We start from the raw sequence: 16052 nt of genomic DNA, 5'->3' as shown, positions 1-16052 counted from the left end.
CGCCATACTGCGATTCCTACAATAGTTAATTGTAGATGCGTTAACAATTGTTGTGTGCACTGAAGGCTGGTGGTGTGTGTGCCTGTAGAAATTGTGCACTGATGGCTGGTGGTGTGTGTGCCTGGAGGAAGAGTGCACTGCCGGCTGGTGGTGTGTGTGCCTGGTGGAAGCGTGCACTGACGGTGGTGGTGCGTGTGCCTGGTGGAAGCATGCACTGGCGGCTGGTGGTGAGTGTGTAGCGATGCATGGTGCGCTACGAAATTAGTTGGGCTTAGTCTTCCAGCAGGCTATCATAGGTGGTCGTCCATTCATTACAGGGTCCCTGCCATCAATACGCCATCAGTACGCCTTGGAAGTTTGCCCAATTTTAGGTGGGTTTCCTGATGCAGACTCCTGTCATGATATACAACATTGGGCCCACTCATCGTTCAGTTTTGACAAAGTGCATCCACTGCTCCTTCTCGTTTCCATTTTAAAACATTAGACAATGCGAGAATGCAGTATTTCAAAAGCAGATGTAACTACAAAGAGCACATTTTGCTAATACATTTTTATTAGTAGACAATAGCAATCTTAAGAGGCATTGCATAGCTTCATACACACTGTGACCCCAATTCCATCACAGTCTCTCTCTCTCTCTCTCAGTGAGTCAGTCAGTCAGTCTCTCTCTCTCTCTCGGTCATTCAGTCTCTCTCAGTCAGTCAGTCAGTCTCTCAGTCTCTCTCGCTCTCTGTCAGTTTGTCAGTCATTCGGTCTCTCTCTCTCCGTCAGTCTTTCTATCTCTCTCTCTCAGTCAGTCAGTCAGTCAGTCTCTCTCAGTCAGTCAGTCAGTCAGTCTCTCTCAGTCAGTCAGTCAGTCAGTCAGTCTCTCTCAGTCAGTCAGTCAGTCAGTCTCTCTCAGTCAGTCAGTCAGTCTCTCAGTCTCTCTCGCTCTCTGTCAGTCAGTCATTCGGTCTCTCTCTCTCTCAGTCAGTCTTTCTATCTCTCTCTTTCTGTCAGTCAGTCAGTCAGTCTCTCAGTCTCTCTCGCTCTCTGTCAGTCAGTCAGTCTCTCAGTCTCTCTCGCTCTCTGTCAGTCAGTCAGTCATTCGGTCTCTCTCTCTCTCTCTGTCAGTCTTTCTATCTCTCTCTTTCTGTCAGTCTGTCAGTCAGTCAGTCAGTCTCTCTCAGTCAGTCAGTCTCTCTCTCTCTGTCAGTTTCGCAGCCAGTCATTCTCTCCGTAAGTCAGTATTCAGTCTCTGAGTCAGTCAGTCTCTACTCTCTCTCCACTGTCTCTCCCTCCACTGTCTCTCCACTCTCTCACTCTGTCTCCACTGTCTTCCACTCTCCACACTCTCCACACTCCCACTCTGTCTCCACTGTCTTCCACCTCCACTCTTCACTCTCCCACACTCTCCCACACTCTCCCACACTCTTCCACACTCTCCCTCCACACTCTCCCTCCACACTCTCCCTCCACACTCTCCCTCCACACTCTCCCTCCACACTCTCCCTCCACACTCCCACTCTGTCTCCACTGTCTTCCACTCTTCACTCTCTACTCTCCCTCCACACTCCCACTCTGTCTCCACTGTCTTCCACTCTACACTCTCCCACACTCTCCCCCTCTCCACTCTCCCACTCTCCACTCTCCCACTCTCCACTCTCCCTCTCCACTCTCTCTCTCTCCACTCTCTCTCTCTCCACTCTCTCTCTCTCTCCACTCTCTCTCTCCACTCTCTCTCTCCACTCTCTCTCTCTCCACTCTCTCTCTCTCCACTCTCTCTCTCTCCACTCTCTCTCTCTCCACTCTCTCTCCACTCTCTCTCCACTCTCTCTCCACTCTCTCTCCACTCTCTCTCCACTCTCTCTCCACTCTCTCTCCACTCTCTCTCCACTCTCTCTCCACTCTCTCCCCACTGCCTTGCACCCTACTCCCCTCTGCCTTGCACCCTTCTCCCCTTCCACCCTTCTCCCCTTCCGCCTTGCACCCTTCTCCCCCTCCGCCTTGCACCCTTCTCCCCCTCCGCCTTGCACCCTTCTCCCCCTCCGCCTTGCACCCTTCTCCCCCTCCGCCTTGCACCCTTCTCCCCCTCCGCCTTGCACCCTTCTCCCCCTCCGCCTTGCACCCTTCTCCCCTTCCGCCTTGCACCCTTCTCCCCTTCCGTCGTGCACCCTTCTCCCCCTCCGCCGTGCACGCTTCTCCACTCCACCTTGCACGCTTCTCCACTCCACCTTGCACGCTTCTCCACTCCACCTTGCACGCTTCTCCACTCCGCCTTGCACCCTTGTCTCTGCCTTGCACCCTTCTCCCCTCCCCCTTGCACTCTTCTCCCCTCTGCCTTGCACCCTTCTCCCCTCTGCCTTGCACCCTTCTCCCCTCTGCCTTGCACCCTTCTCCCCTCTGCATTGCACCCTTCTCCCCTCTGCCTTGCACCCTTCCTCTCTGCCTTGCACCCTTCCTCTCTGCCTTGCACCCTTCTTCTCTCCGCCTTGCACCCTTCTCCTCTCCACCTTGCACCCTTCTCCTCTCCACCTTGCACCCTTCTCCTCTCCACCTTGCACCCTTCTCCCCTCTACCTTGCACCCTTCTCCCCTCTGCCTTGCACCCTTCTCCCCTCTGCCTTGCACCCTTCTCCCCTCTGCCTTGCACCCTTCTCCCCTCTGCCTTGCACCCTTCTCCCCTCTGCCTTGCACCCTTCTCGGCCCCCCTTGCTCCCCTGCGGACACCCACATGGTGCTACTAACAAGAGTGCTTACCTGAGGGCACCATGTTGCTGCCTCATCCCTTCTCGTATGAGCTTTGCCCTGAAGAGTGCTCTCTCCGGGGGCCCCTATACCCACCCATGTCAGGGTCCTGAGCAGTGCTCTGTGCTGCCTCCTGCTCTCTCTCTGGGCCCCCCTCCTTGTCTGGCTCCTGAGCAGTGCTCTGTGCTGCCTCCTGCTCTCTCTTGGGCCCCCACCCCGTCTTTTTCATTGTCCTGAGCAGTGCTCTGTGCTGCCTCCTCTCTCTCTCTGGGCCCCCACCCCATCCTTGTCAGGGTCCGGAGCAGTGCTCTGTGTTGCCTCCTGCTCTCTGGGGCCCCCATCCCCCCACCCTTGTCAGGATCCTGAGCAGTGCTCTGTGCTGCCTCCTCTCTCTCTGTCTGTGGCCCCCAGTCCCCGTCCTTTTCTGGGTCCCGAGCAGTGCTCTGTGCTGCCTCCTCTCTCTCTGGGGACCCCAGCCCCCGTTCTTGTCAGGGTCCAGAGCAGTGCTCTGTGCTGCCTCCTCTCTCTCTCTCTGGGGCCCTCAGTCCTTGTCAGGGCCCTGAGCAGTGCTCTCTGCTGCCTCCTCATCTCTGGGCCCCCAGCCGCCGTCCTTGTCAGAGCCCCCAGCCCCCCGTCCTTGTCAGGGTCCTGAGCAGTGGTCTGTACTGCCTCCTGCTCTCTAGGGCCCCCACCCCCCTCGCTTGCTGACTGAAGAGAAACAATGTAAGTTGATACTTTGTTTCTCTTCAGTCAGCAGGAGGGGCTCAGAGCAGGCTGCAGACAGCCTGCACCTGCTTTGGAGGGGGAGTGGCTTGCTTTAGCGCAAGCTTCTCTCACAGCTGTCAGAAGAGCTGAGGGGGGCCGGGGCACAGACTAAAACTGCAACGCTGGGAGCCAACAAAGGAACCATCAGAACGACAGAAATAAAAACAAGCAAACTCACCGCCGCAGCCCGGCTTCAACAGGAAGCCAGGCAACCTTTGTTGGGACGGAGGCGGGGCCGGACAAATACAGGAAGCAGACGGGAGCCTACCCATCGCTCCTGTGCCCGCCGGAAGATTTGCTTCTCAGCTACCGGGGCTCCCGTGCTCGTGGAGAGCCCCGCGGCCCCACCTTTTGCCCAGAATGACCCACAGGCTGCCGAGGGACACGCAAGAAGAACCTGGTAAGTGGGGTGTGAGGGGGATGTGTGCGTGGGTGTGTCTGTGTGTGCGCGTGTGTGTATGTGTGCGACGGCGGGGGTGGGAGGGGTTCTCTGTATGTATGCGTGAGTGCATGGGCGCTCGTGTGTGTGTGTCTCTGTGTGTGCGCATGCGTGTGTCGTGTTGGAGCTTTCCAGGAGAGGAGACAGGAGCTGGCCACAGCAAGCGCGTTCGCGTGCGCTTGGCCCGCTCAATTCCGAGCGCGCTGCCAGCTCCTGTCCCCTCTCCTGGAAAGCAGAATCCCTAACAATAGGTTCTCTGGCGAGACCGCGCTTCGCGCAGTTCAATGCCACGAGACCTAAAAAAACATGCAAATTCATTGAACCATAGGTTTCACACGTTATAGTTAGCTGAACATTTCTCCCATACAAAACCTTTGAAATTCCTCCGTTATAGTTAGCTCAGCTAACTGTAACATGTACGCCCGCAATGCACTGCTGATGACATCACATATTACATCACTCATGACATGGTCAGTGACATCACTCAGGACATCACTGATGACATCTCAAATTACATCCCTGATGACATCATCCAGTGAATGTTTGTCTTTCTGAAAAATAATTTTTTTTATATATATATGTATATCTAAAAGTCGATGGAAAAATAAATGGGTAAATAAGTGTCTAAATGGATGTTTTTTTTGTAAAATTGATTGTATAACTGACTTATTAAGTATATCTTAGTGAATAGGTGTACTAGCGAGTAATCTTTAAATATTTAAATATCGTTATCAGTGTCTCACTTTGTACATAAGTGGCTGTATGGGTGGGTAAGTAGCTACATGAGTGTGTATATGGGTTATTAGTTAGTTTTTAGAGTACCAAAATGAGTGTTTGTACGGTTCGGTGGGGAGTATTACTTAGCGCACAGATGCATGAATGACTGACTCACTGTTTGTATGTGTTTTGAAGACAGCATGTGTGCAGGACTGTATGGGTGGATGAGTGTGTGTATGGGTGTGTTCCTGAGTGAATGACTCTCAATAGTATCTTTATGAGTAACTACATATGTTTTAAACTAGTATATGTGAGTATTGATGTATATAAGTGAGTATATCTGAGAGCGAGAGATTCTAAGACTTCCTGTATAAATAAGTATGTGTTTCTATAAGTGATTGTTTAAGAGAGTAAGTATGTATATGATTCTGTAGAAGTTAGTGTAGTGGTGGGTGTATTGCTGTATATGCAAGTAAATGGATATTTGATAGTTTATTTGCATGTGTGAGTATGTGTGTGAGTAACTATAGATGAGTGTCGGTGTATAACAGGATATATAGGTGTATGAGTACATATGATGAGTGAGTACATGTATGAGTGACTATATAGAACTGTTGGTGAATGAGTGGACGTGTATGTAGATTTTGGGATTACTCAATAGGTTGTTCTAACTGGAATTAGTATCTCCATTTTTTTTAAATTTTAGTTTCTATTTTTTATTGTGTGTATCAAAGGTTACATTACAGTAAGAGGAGGTCTGCCACAAGGATGATGTCATCAGGGATGTCATTTGAGATGTCATTGACCATGTCATGAGTGATGTAATATGCGACGTCATCAGCAGTGCATTGAGGGTGCGCAAGTTATAGTTAGCTGAGCTAACTACAACGGAGGAATTTCAAAGGTTTTGTATGAGAGAAATGTTCAGTTAACTATAATGTGTGAAACCTATGGTTTTTTCAATGAATTTGCATCGTTTTTTCAATGCTAATTCCTAACTATAAAGTGTGTGAAACCTATGGTTTTTTCAGTGAATATATATTGCCACAAATCCTCTTCGAGATCAAAGAAGGGAAGGGACCCAGCGGGGTTCGTTCAGGACATTTATTAAAACAAAGAGTCAGCATGACCGGTTTCGGCGTCAAGCCTCTTCAGATGCCGCAGTTCGTGTGAGGTGATTTTCCCCTTGATTTATAACGAGCTCCTCCCATTGAATAATGAGAGGCCCAGCTGCAACACATACTCTTGCCGGCGTCACAGTAGTCTCTGCCACGGACTACTGATCCCGTCGTGCATCATGTTGGTGTCTGATGTGCCGCAGGGAGTAGAAAGACCCCCGAAGTTGCAAAAACAAATGTCCTTGGGTCCCCTACTTCCAAGCCCTCATAGCGATGTGTCATCGAGGCTGGAGACGAAGGACAGTGCGGACGCCTCTCACCCGGGAAGTCCCAGTCCGCCTATGACAGCAGCTCCTCGATGTTGCCAGTGTGAGGGCGGGCTGTGATATTTCGATTACTCAAATGTTTAAAGTTAGTTGCCCAACGTCCTGTAAGTATCACAGCCCGAATAGGAAGGGGTCCCTTCAAAAGCGCCACAGGATGCACTTGAAATATTGCCACAAATCCTCTTCGAGATCAAAGAAGGGAAGGGACCCAGCGGGGTTCGTTCAGGACATTTATTAAAACAAAGAGTCAGCATGACCGGTTTCGGCGTCAAGCCTCTTCAGATGCCGCAGTTCGTGTGAGGTGATTTTCCCCTTGATTTATAACGAGCTCCTCCCATTGAATAATGAGAGGCCCAGCTGCAACACATACTCTTGCCGGCGTCACAGTAGTCTCTGCCACGGACTACTGATCCCGTCGTGCATCATGTTTGTGTCTGATGTGCCGCAGGGAGTAGAAAGACCCCCGAAGTTGCAAAAACAAATGTCCTTGGGTCCCCTACTTCCAAGCCCTCATAGCGATGTGTCATCGAGGCTGGAGACGAAGGACAGTGCGGACGCCTCTCACCCGGGAAGTCCCAGTCCGCCTATGACAGCAGCTCCTCGATGTTGCCAGTGTGAGGGCGGGCTGTGATATTTCGATTACTCGAATGTTTAAAGTTAGTTGCCCAACGTCCTGTAAGTATCACAGCCCGAATAGGAAGGGGTCCCTTCAAAAGCGCCACAGGATGCACTTGAAATATTGCCACAAATCCTCTTCGAGATCAAAGAAGGGAAGGGACCCAGCGGGGTTCGTTCAGGACATTTATTAAAACAAAGAGTCAGCATGACCGGTTTCGGCGTCAAGCCTCTTCAGATGCCGCAGTTCGTGTGAGGTGATTTTCCCCTTGATTTATAACGAGCTCCTCCCATTGAATAATGAGAGGCCCAGCTGCAACACATACTCTTGCCGGCGTCACAGTAGTCTCTGCCACGGACTACTGATCCCGTCATGCATCATGTTTGTGTCTGATGTGCCGCAGGGAGTAGAAAGACCCCCGAAGTTGCAAAAACAAATGTCCTTGGGTCCCCTACTTCCAAGCCCTCATAGCGATGTGTCATCGAGGCTGGAGACGAAGGACAGTGCGGACGCCTCTCACCCGGGAAGTCCCAGTCCGCCTATGACAGCAGCTCCTCGATGTTGCCAGTGTGAGGGCGGGCTGTGATATTTCGATTACTCGAATGTTTAAAGTTAGTTGCCCAACGTCCTGTAAGTATCACAGCCCGAATAGGAAGGGGTCCCTTCAAAAGCGCCACAGGATGCACTTGAAATATTGCCACAAATCCTCTTCGAGATCAAAGAAGGGAAGGGACCCAGCGGGGTTCGTTCAGGACATTTATTAAAACAAAGAGTCAGCATGACCGGTTTCGGCGTCAAGCCTCTTCAGATGCCGCAGTTCGTGTGAGGTGATTTTCCCCTTGATTTATAACGAGCTCCTCCCATTGAATAATGAGAGGCCCAGCTGCAACACATACTCTTGCCGGCGTCACAGTAGTCTCTGCCACGGACTACTGATCCCGTCGTGCATCATGTTGGTGTCTGATGTGCCGCAGGGAGTAGAAAGACCCCCGAAGTTGCAAAAACAAATGTCCTTGGGTCCCCTACTTCCAAGCCCTCATAGCGATGTGTCATCGAGGCTGGAGACGAAGGACAGTGCGGACGCCTCTCACCCGGGAAGTCCCAGTCCGTATATATATATATATACACACACTAGCAGCCCGTCCCGCCGTTGTTCAGGTATGAATTGCTGCTGGCCAGTAGTATATTGTTTTGTAGGATTTCGTTTTGATAGCATTTTTTATCTGTGACAGGCCTGTGAAACGCTCCGCACTTAAGAGTGCGCGTTCAGTAGTATCTGAACTCGAGTTTCCCTACTTTATTTTTCCTTGCAATATTATATAGCGCGAACTCGACAACATGGCATGAGCACAATTTACATTACAGAAGAACACATTCATTTGTGGTAGGCACAGGGAGACAAAGCGATTTGCCTGGAATCACAGGATGTTGAGCTGATGCTGAGATTCGAACGTAGCTCCCTAGCTCTAAATTTTGCAATTCTAGAACTTGTGGCGGGAGGTGTGTCTAAAAGTGTATGTCTGTGCTGGCCATCAATGAGAGAGACCTGTGCATTTTTCAAATGGGTGGTGAAAAAATATGAGTATGTTGCTGGGGATGTGGGCCGCCGTGCCACCAATGTACTTACCGGGGGAGGGTAAACACCCATTATTCCGCAACTTTCTTTCCGCATACCATCACTCCGAAAGTACCATGAGTCCGCAATGCCATTATAACACATGGCATTACATTTTATATGTTTTTACCACGCATACATTTACAACGAAATTCGTTGTAAATGCATGAATGGTAAAAGCATTCTTTTTTAATGTTTGGATAAGGTAAGTATGGGTATAGAGGTATATGTTTTGGGGTACTGAGGTATATGTTTTGGGGTGTTTGGGTATTTTAAGGGTTCAGATATACTTTTGATTTAAGGGGTACAGAGGTAGTTTTAGGGTTTAGGGATAGGTATGGGTTTTGGGGTACAGGGGTATTTTTAGGGTTCACAGCTAGGTTTGGGTTTTGGGATACAGGGGTATTTTAAGGGTTCAGGGCTAGGTTTGGGTTTTGGGGTACAGGGGTATTTTTAGGGTTCAGGGCTAGGTTTGGGGGTAAAGGGGTATTTTAGGGTTCAGGGCTAGGTTTGGTTTACAGGGTTATTTTTAGGGTTCAGGGCTAGGTTTGTGTTTTGGGGTACAGGGGTATTTTAACGGTTCAGGGCTAAGTTTGGGTGTTGGGGTACAGGGGTTTTTTTAGGGTTCAGGGGTAGGTTTTGGGGTACAGTGGTATTTTTAGAGTTCAGGGGTAGGTTTGGGTTTTAAGGTACAGGGATATTTATAGGGTTCAGGGCTGGGTTTTGGGGTACAGGGTATATTTATAGGGTTAAGATGGGTTATTGTTTAAGAGTGTTGAGGTATTTTAAGGAGTAAGGGTGGGTTATGAATATGGGGTGCAGTGGTATTTAAAGGGAGCAGGGTGGGATTAGTACATGATATGAGACCTGGCATGAAGGGCGGAACGTACCACACGCCCCCAGCATTTGTCACGCCCCAGCACACGCCCACAGCACAACGCAGACACGCCCACAAGGGACTACTTTGCTGGCACGGTTCTTTTACCTTTTAAATGTATATGGTGGGCTGTATTGGATATTGCGATTGGTGCTGTGGTTCCTGAGATTACCAGCCTCAAAGGTTTGGGCTCTCTCTTTATTATATTAGTATAGATATATGGACCGTTCATGCTTTATCTATCTTTGTATGTATAGGAGGGAAAGACACCCAACGGATAATCCTGAAGTGATAGTATATGTAATCATGATGTTGCAAGATCACAGGTATCTTGAAAAACCTGGAATAGTGGGAGAGTTGGGACTGGCATGTTTGTAAGAGAGGCTATTTGCATCGTCTTGAGCAGGATGAGGGTAGACCCTTCGTTTAAGGGTAACTGAGGTGCAGAGAGAGGTTAATGATGTCTTTTTAGGGATAAATGGTAGTAGGGAAGAGGGAGTTTGTAGGAGAGATGTGTAGGATCAGTGAAAGATGTGGCTTTGAAAGTTTTGGAAATGTGCGCCTCATTGTCAGTAATGAAAGATTATATGAGTCTCAGCTGGGCATGTGTATGGACTGAGAGATATTGGAGGTTACAGGACTATTGTTCATTTTGTTGAAGAAAAAGTGCTTCATTTTCCAGCAGAATGTACTTTGCTTGGACGCATTTAGGGGCGTTTTTCCTGTTTGTAATCACAAGGTGCGAGTTACATATTATGTGCGGTTTTGGACATGGACTAAGGAGTCAGCTATGGGGGCAGACTGGCCTGAATGCAAAGGATCCAGGGCTGAAATAAAATGGGAACCCCACACGTATATGAAAAACTTCATGGTGGAACATAGAGTCAAGAAATTAGTCTATGGTATAGAGATTATGTATAACAAAATGCTCTGAAGACGTTCAAAGTGGTGAACAAAATGCATTCGTCAAACGGTGCCAAAGTTATTGGTAAAACAAAACAAAAATGCTTTCCCCATCAAAATTAGGTCCTAACTATAACTACCTTCTGCCAGTGGGTTAAATATATATTCATGCATTTTCTTTGCGTGGATATATTTATATATATATATGCATATCTTTGAGGTACTCAAATGGGAGTAAGGATAGTAAATCTATACTTACCTTCTTTCACTTACCCTCTCAATGTTTTGCCCTTCAATATTTTTAACACAATAATTTGTTCCCAAGATACGTTTCACGTTGATATTCTGTCATACTGTCATACAAACACTTTACAACTGGATGGCACTTTAGTGACATTTGAAGAACTGCGGTCATACTGAGTTCCCAGCATTACGTGCGTTATTGCGCAGTTATGAGAAGACAGTTGAAATCTTGTCCGTCATGACAGCAAATGCGAGTCACTACTGGTAATGTGAACTTGAAAATTGTTGCAGTTATCCTACCTATGATTCGAACACCGATGGCCTCCAGACAGACGTTCTGTGGCGGGGTACATTCCTCTATCTTGATGCGGTCCACTGCACATCCTCCATCATTAAAATCCTTACAGGAGTAACAACGTAGGCTGGCAACTCCTGAAAGAAAAGGAAAATGTGAGTAAAAGAAATTAAGATGAGGGGGATGTCTCTCCTTCTCAAGCAACAACCACAGACCTTGTCATGGTGAATCCCCAAAAGTCACTAAATTAACCTGTGCCTAAACGTCTGGTAGGGTGGCGCAAAATTCGTCGGGAATAATTTAGAGGCACTGTGTGTAGCATAAAATGCAGCACTAAAACAGTAATAAAGGGAAGATGAAACAAAAGAAAAATCCCACACCAATTTACAAAAATAGTGTACAATTTAATAAGTAAACGGATACCAAAACAAATTAAATCCAATCATTGGAACTTGGATCATGAATTATAAAGTTAAAAATAGTGCTTAAAAGATTAAAGCACCAACTGTGCCAACAAGGCGCGACCTTAGTCTAGACTAATGTACGTGTCGCATTTACAGGAAAAGGGCTACACTTGAACGTATGGATGGGAAACGTACAGGCCAGGCTGTAGGTGATGAAGGAAGGGTATGTGGTACGAGGTGGCGTGAGATGACGTGACCATAGGCTTCTCACCGCCTGAACGATATAAAAAGGAGGTCCGCAGGAATATCTTCGGACAACTCCTCGTCTGTTTGTAGGTATTCAGGCAGCGAGTTGTCTCCAAGGGCCCTTGTTTAAAGTGTTTGTACTTCATGTATATATATATATATATATTTATATATATATATATATATATATATATATATTACCTGTATTGTATGTTAGCTGCTTTTTAATAAGAAAATCTATATCTGCAAATGTTCTCTAAACTTGTGTCAACTTTAATCACATTTCATGCTTTTCTATTGTGATTACAGGACATCTCACTTATATAGTATTGTGAGTGTTCCCAATAATATGTACTTTGTATTCTATGATAATTACAGGAGTTCTCATTTATAGGCGAATATGAGAATTCTCAATGAAGTGTACTTCACCTTTTGTAAGTAATCTACCTCAAAGTCTACATGTGCTTTTAAGTATAGACTCACTCTCAATCAGGAAACTGTACTTAGCATAATCAAATTGGTCTATGCGACTTTCAGTGAATGCGGAGCGCTGGACTAAGAACTTATGTCATTTTTCATGCTATGACTGTAGTTTCTAGAAGTTGCACCTTCTAAATAAACCTGTTAAACTTTCAGCCTCAGTTTCCACGGCTCATATATCTGTTTTTCTCTATTTTTAGAACAAGCGTTCCAGGACACTCCAGTACAAATTAAGGCGCCCCTTTTGTCCCTAGCTCACTCTCACAAACTCCCAAGTGCAGGCTCCGTGAGCCCTGCGCCAAGCCCCCGCCTCCCTGACCCGTAATAAATCTCCCCCCAACAGTCTTTTTCCACAAGAACGGTGCAAAGTCAAACATTAAGGCTAACCACGATAAAGAACAGTCCATGTACACAAGATGGATTGGGCCCAGTCTTGGATTACCTTTAGATTTAAAAGAAACTCTACACAAAAGTCCAAGAGAAGGCTGTGACCAAAGAGTCATTGTCACTGGGGAGCGCTGGCTGAAGCCTAAGTGAAAATGTTGAAAAAGCTCTGAGCAGGAGAAGCTGGATTTCCAGGCCGAGGAGGTGGTTGCCATCGAACCGGTGAAGCTTTTTATCTTTTAAAGTTAGACAATTTTTTAAAAGTTGTAAACCCCAGTAGGATGAAGCTGCAGGGTGTAGCCAAAGAGGTCTCCACAAAGCTGGCTACCGTCACTGAGAGGGCCTGCTGAACAGGATTTTCTGATACGGAGATGAATGTAGCTAGAGCTACTATGAAGCCAGGCCAACTCATGATTCTCCCTGGGCGGTTTTGGCTGGCAGGTAGGTCCTGGTCTTCTGTTTGTTCTTCTGCCACTTGTTGATGAAAATCTTTCTAAATCCCTACTTTTAGGGTTAGGCAGGAGGAGCACCTTTAGTACCACTTCTTAGGGTTCAGGCCTGGATAGGTCCAGGACTGGATGGACTTGGGGGGCTGGGGCTCACTGCAGCAGAGGCCACATGCAGGTGCACGATCTCTGGAACTTGTAATATTACTATAGCTCACCCAGGAGGCTGGCCAACTAACCCATGGAGTCAATCTAGTAGTCCTGGGTTCAAGCAGAAGGGCAGTCATCTGGGGAGCACGGTGGGCTTCAAGTAGCAGAGCAGACCTTTGGCAAAGCAGGCCTCAAGCAGCAGGACAGTTCTCTGGAGTTCAATGTTGTCATTCTGATGTCTTCTACAGGTCTAGGATTTTACTGAAGAGTTGGTCTGAGGGTCCAATATTTATACCTGGTGCCAGCCTTTGAAGTAAGAAAAATGTCTAGACTACCCCTACGCCTGGTTATGAAATGTTCCTTCCTTTCCCTGATAAGCCACCAAGAAGTCCAGGGTCACACACAACTAGTGTTAGGTTTCTTTGTGTGTGCTGGACGTAGCCCCTATTGAAGTGCAAGAGGTCCAGGGAAGAGCCCCTCCCCTTATCTTGCAGGATGGCCATCCTGTCGACATTTAAGCCCTATTGTCTCACTGTCTGGCAGCAGGCACCAAATGGTTGAGCTGAGTAAATGTACATTTTCTGAAAGTGTAATTTTCAGACCTGAGGGTTTTAAACTACAAGTCACTTGAGACCAAACATGGCATTTCTATCTGCCCCCAATCAAATTTTGGCAGTTATTAAAATGAATTTGTAGTGTAGCTCCTATTTTCCCAATAGGCTCTGCGCATTGGAATAGTACCTACAGCAGTAAAGGCCTAGGCCAGACGTTAACTAGGTCTACTACTGTCGATACTAGACTTAATTTTTGGGTTTGCCAGCTAAGCTCAGAGTTCGCTAGAAACTTTCTCGAATGTTCAAGGAAGGATTAACTTCCCTGATTAGACAAGAAGGGATTTAGTTTCTGACAACCATAGAACATGACAACTTTGCTCTCCCCTAATCAAGAGTCAATCTCAAGAGTCGTGTGAGCACAAGGCAATTATTTTACTCAGTCAGTACGTGCATTCTTAGTCTCATCAGAATGTAGAGAAAAGGAAGAGACGGGCGTGTTCAATAAAAGATGTTATTTATTGATCAGTCTCTTAACTCGTACAAGAGAAATGGATCGATATTATTGCGATACTTATAGTTAAGTAAAGTGCATACATTAGAAGCAATAGTATAAAATAATACTGTAAAAACATTGATATGGTTTCTGAGCCATATGATGTTTAAAATGATTAAAATATATTTACATACACATATACATTTGACTAAACGTACTCAACTGGTGTTTCTAAATACGCCTACCCCGTGTACCTGACCTAAGTCTAATACGTGGGCGGGAATAGAAAGTTACAGTTTAAGTTAAGTTTGTTTTTGCCAAGTGAATAACTAAAGAATTCTCTAGGAGGGGTTATTCAGTTCTGTACCTGGAATTTAGGATGAATGAGGAATGGTATCTCTTTCTCTGCTCTCGATATTCCAGGCTGCCTGCGAGTGCTGCCCAGAAGCGCCGGTGCTGGGTCTCTCGGCTTGAGATAGCAGCGCGTCTCTCAGCGCGTCAGGAAGGCGGGGCTGCTGCCTGCGGGGTCTGCTTCTGCTCTCTGCTTCGGCAAGTATGGCTGCTCCGTCTTGTCACCACGCGTGTGTTTTGCATAGGGCAAGGTCGGCAATATTTATACCTTAAAGGTGCCGGGATTGACGTAAGGATGGACATAGGTACGTCAATAAAGATGTCATACGACTTGCTCGTTAGCACATTCTTTACTAAAGTTCTCTGTGAAATCAAAACAATGGCCGCACGGATTATCCAGGTTGTCATAGGTTTGATTTGTTATGAGAACGTCGTATGCCTTATCAGGGGCTGGAGGAATGTCGCTTGTCTAATTAGATCTCAAGCGTTATGACCTAATCAGATAACACGTTCCTGTGCCGTAGTGTGACTGCGTCAGATAACGGTATCTGCATCATGGGGGTTTTCTTGCCTCATGGGCTGACTGTTAGTTAACTAGCTAGTAAGTTTAACCAGAATAGGGTCAGGAATAGGGGGATCGATTCAGAACCTATAGAAATACACGACAAATTAAGGTAACTAAATGTTAAACTATAGAAGAGATAGGCCTCACAATAGTGAAAAATGCATTTAGGTGTATGTCGCTACAAGGGCATGTAAAAATTTAAATACAATGCCCCCTACCCTGTTGGCTGTGCTGGAGACTACCTTAGGGCTGGGTTATTTGTATTAAAAAGGAGGTTAAAGCTTAGCAAGTTAATTTTGCCAGGTCAAAATACCAGTTTAAAACTGTGCTACAGGCTGCACTGGCCAGCCTGAGACATGTTTTAAAGAGCTTAGTTAGTGGGTGGTACAATGAGTGCTGCAGGCCCACTGGTAGCATTTAATGTACTGGCCCTGGGTACATGTAGTACCACTTTACTATGGACTTATATTTTAGAAGTATGTATGTCAATTTTACCATGTTTCCGGAAGGCCTACTCCTTGTGCTCAGTGCTCCGATAGGCAGAATTTGCAGGCAGTTCTCTATATTATGACCATTAATGACAACCTCCTCTGTAGAGTGCATCCCTCTCTGTAGAAACACATCATGTGAAAAGTGCTTGTGTTAACAGGAGTAGAAGAACCCTCTATGATCTGTGTGTCCCTATTGGTAACTTGCACAACTAGCTCCTGTAGATAGGGCTTGACTAGTAGGATCAGCGCCCTCGTAATGTTTATCTGAAGAGTCAACAGTGTGCTCCAAGTATTAATATAGTAGCGCAACTGCTTCTTACCTGTGTTCTCCACAGGTAAAGCTGACCACCTTTTGAAGAGTGTTCACCTAAGGTACAGGTGCATATTGCCTGTCAGGAGGGCACCTTAGTGTTATCACAGGGGAACCACTGCCTCTAATCAGTTAGCATTAATATGGAAACCAACTGTCTATTAACTGGTAACTGGAAATCAGTAGCTGCCTGGTGTGACTATGGAAGTACTACTGTGAGCTGTGGACTAGAAGTTTAGCTCATTAAGGTACCAGGAGTATTTCCAGAGGGCCCACTTGGAATCATTAAGATGTAAGTTTGAATTGATGTTTGTCTTGGTAGAGAGGAAATAGGGGTTTCAAAGACAACACTGCTCAGGGACTCCACACATTAAAAGCAAACGAGCGAAGAAGCGCAAGTGCCTATTAAGAGCTGTACAAAAACCAATGGGAAACACTATTACCTCCTCATCCGTTCCTCATCCCATTACTTACTCCTTTGCCTAATGAGTTGATTCTTCAATTCAGTCACTCCTCTCAAGCAAAACCAAATAATTAA

General features: G+C 46.8%; 1 protein-coding gene across 1 annotated transcript in view; it reads right to left on the bottom strand.

The window, feature by feature from the left end:
- The window catches only part of LOC144770766 (ly6/PLAUR domain-containing protein 3-like), a 181407-nt gene that overhangs the window by 157574 nt on the left and 7781 nt on the right, over nucleotides 1–16052 (bottom strand). Inside the window, exon 2 of the mRNA XM_078655515.1 lies at nucleotides 10646–10777. Within this exon, the coding sequence (XP_078511641.1) occupies nucleotides 10646–10777 (132 nt within the window). The remainder of the gene's footprint in view (nucleotides 1–10645; nucleotides 10778–16052) is intronic.

The sequence above is a fragment of the Lissotriton helveticus genome, chromosome 7 (genome assembly GCF_964261635.1).
Source record: "Lissotriton helveticus chromosome 7, aLisHel1.1, whole genome shotgun sequence".
Taxonomy (NCBI): domain Eukaryota; kingdom Metazoa; phylum Chordata; class Amphibia; order Caudata; family Salamandridae; genus Lissotriton; species Lissotriton helveticus.
This window is presented reverse-complemented; position numbering and strand designations above follow the sequence as displayed.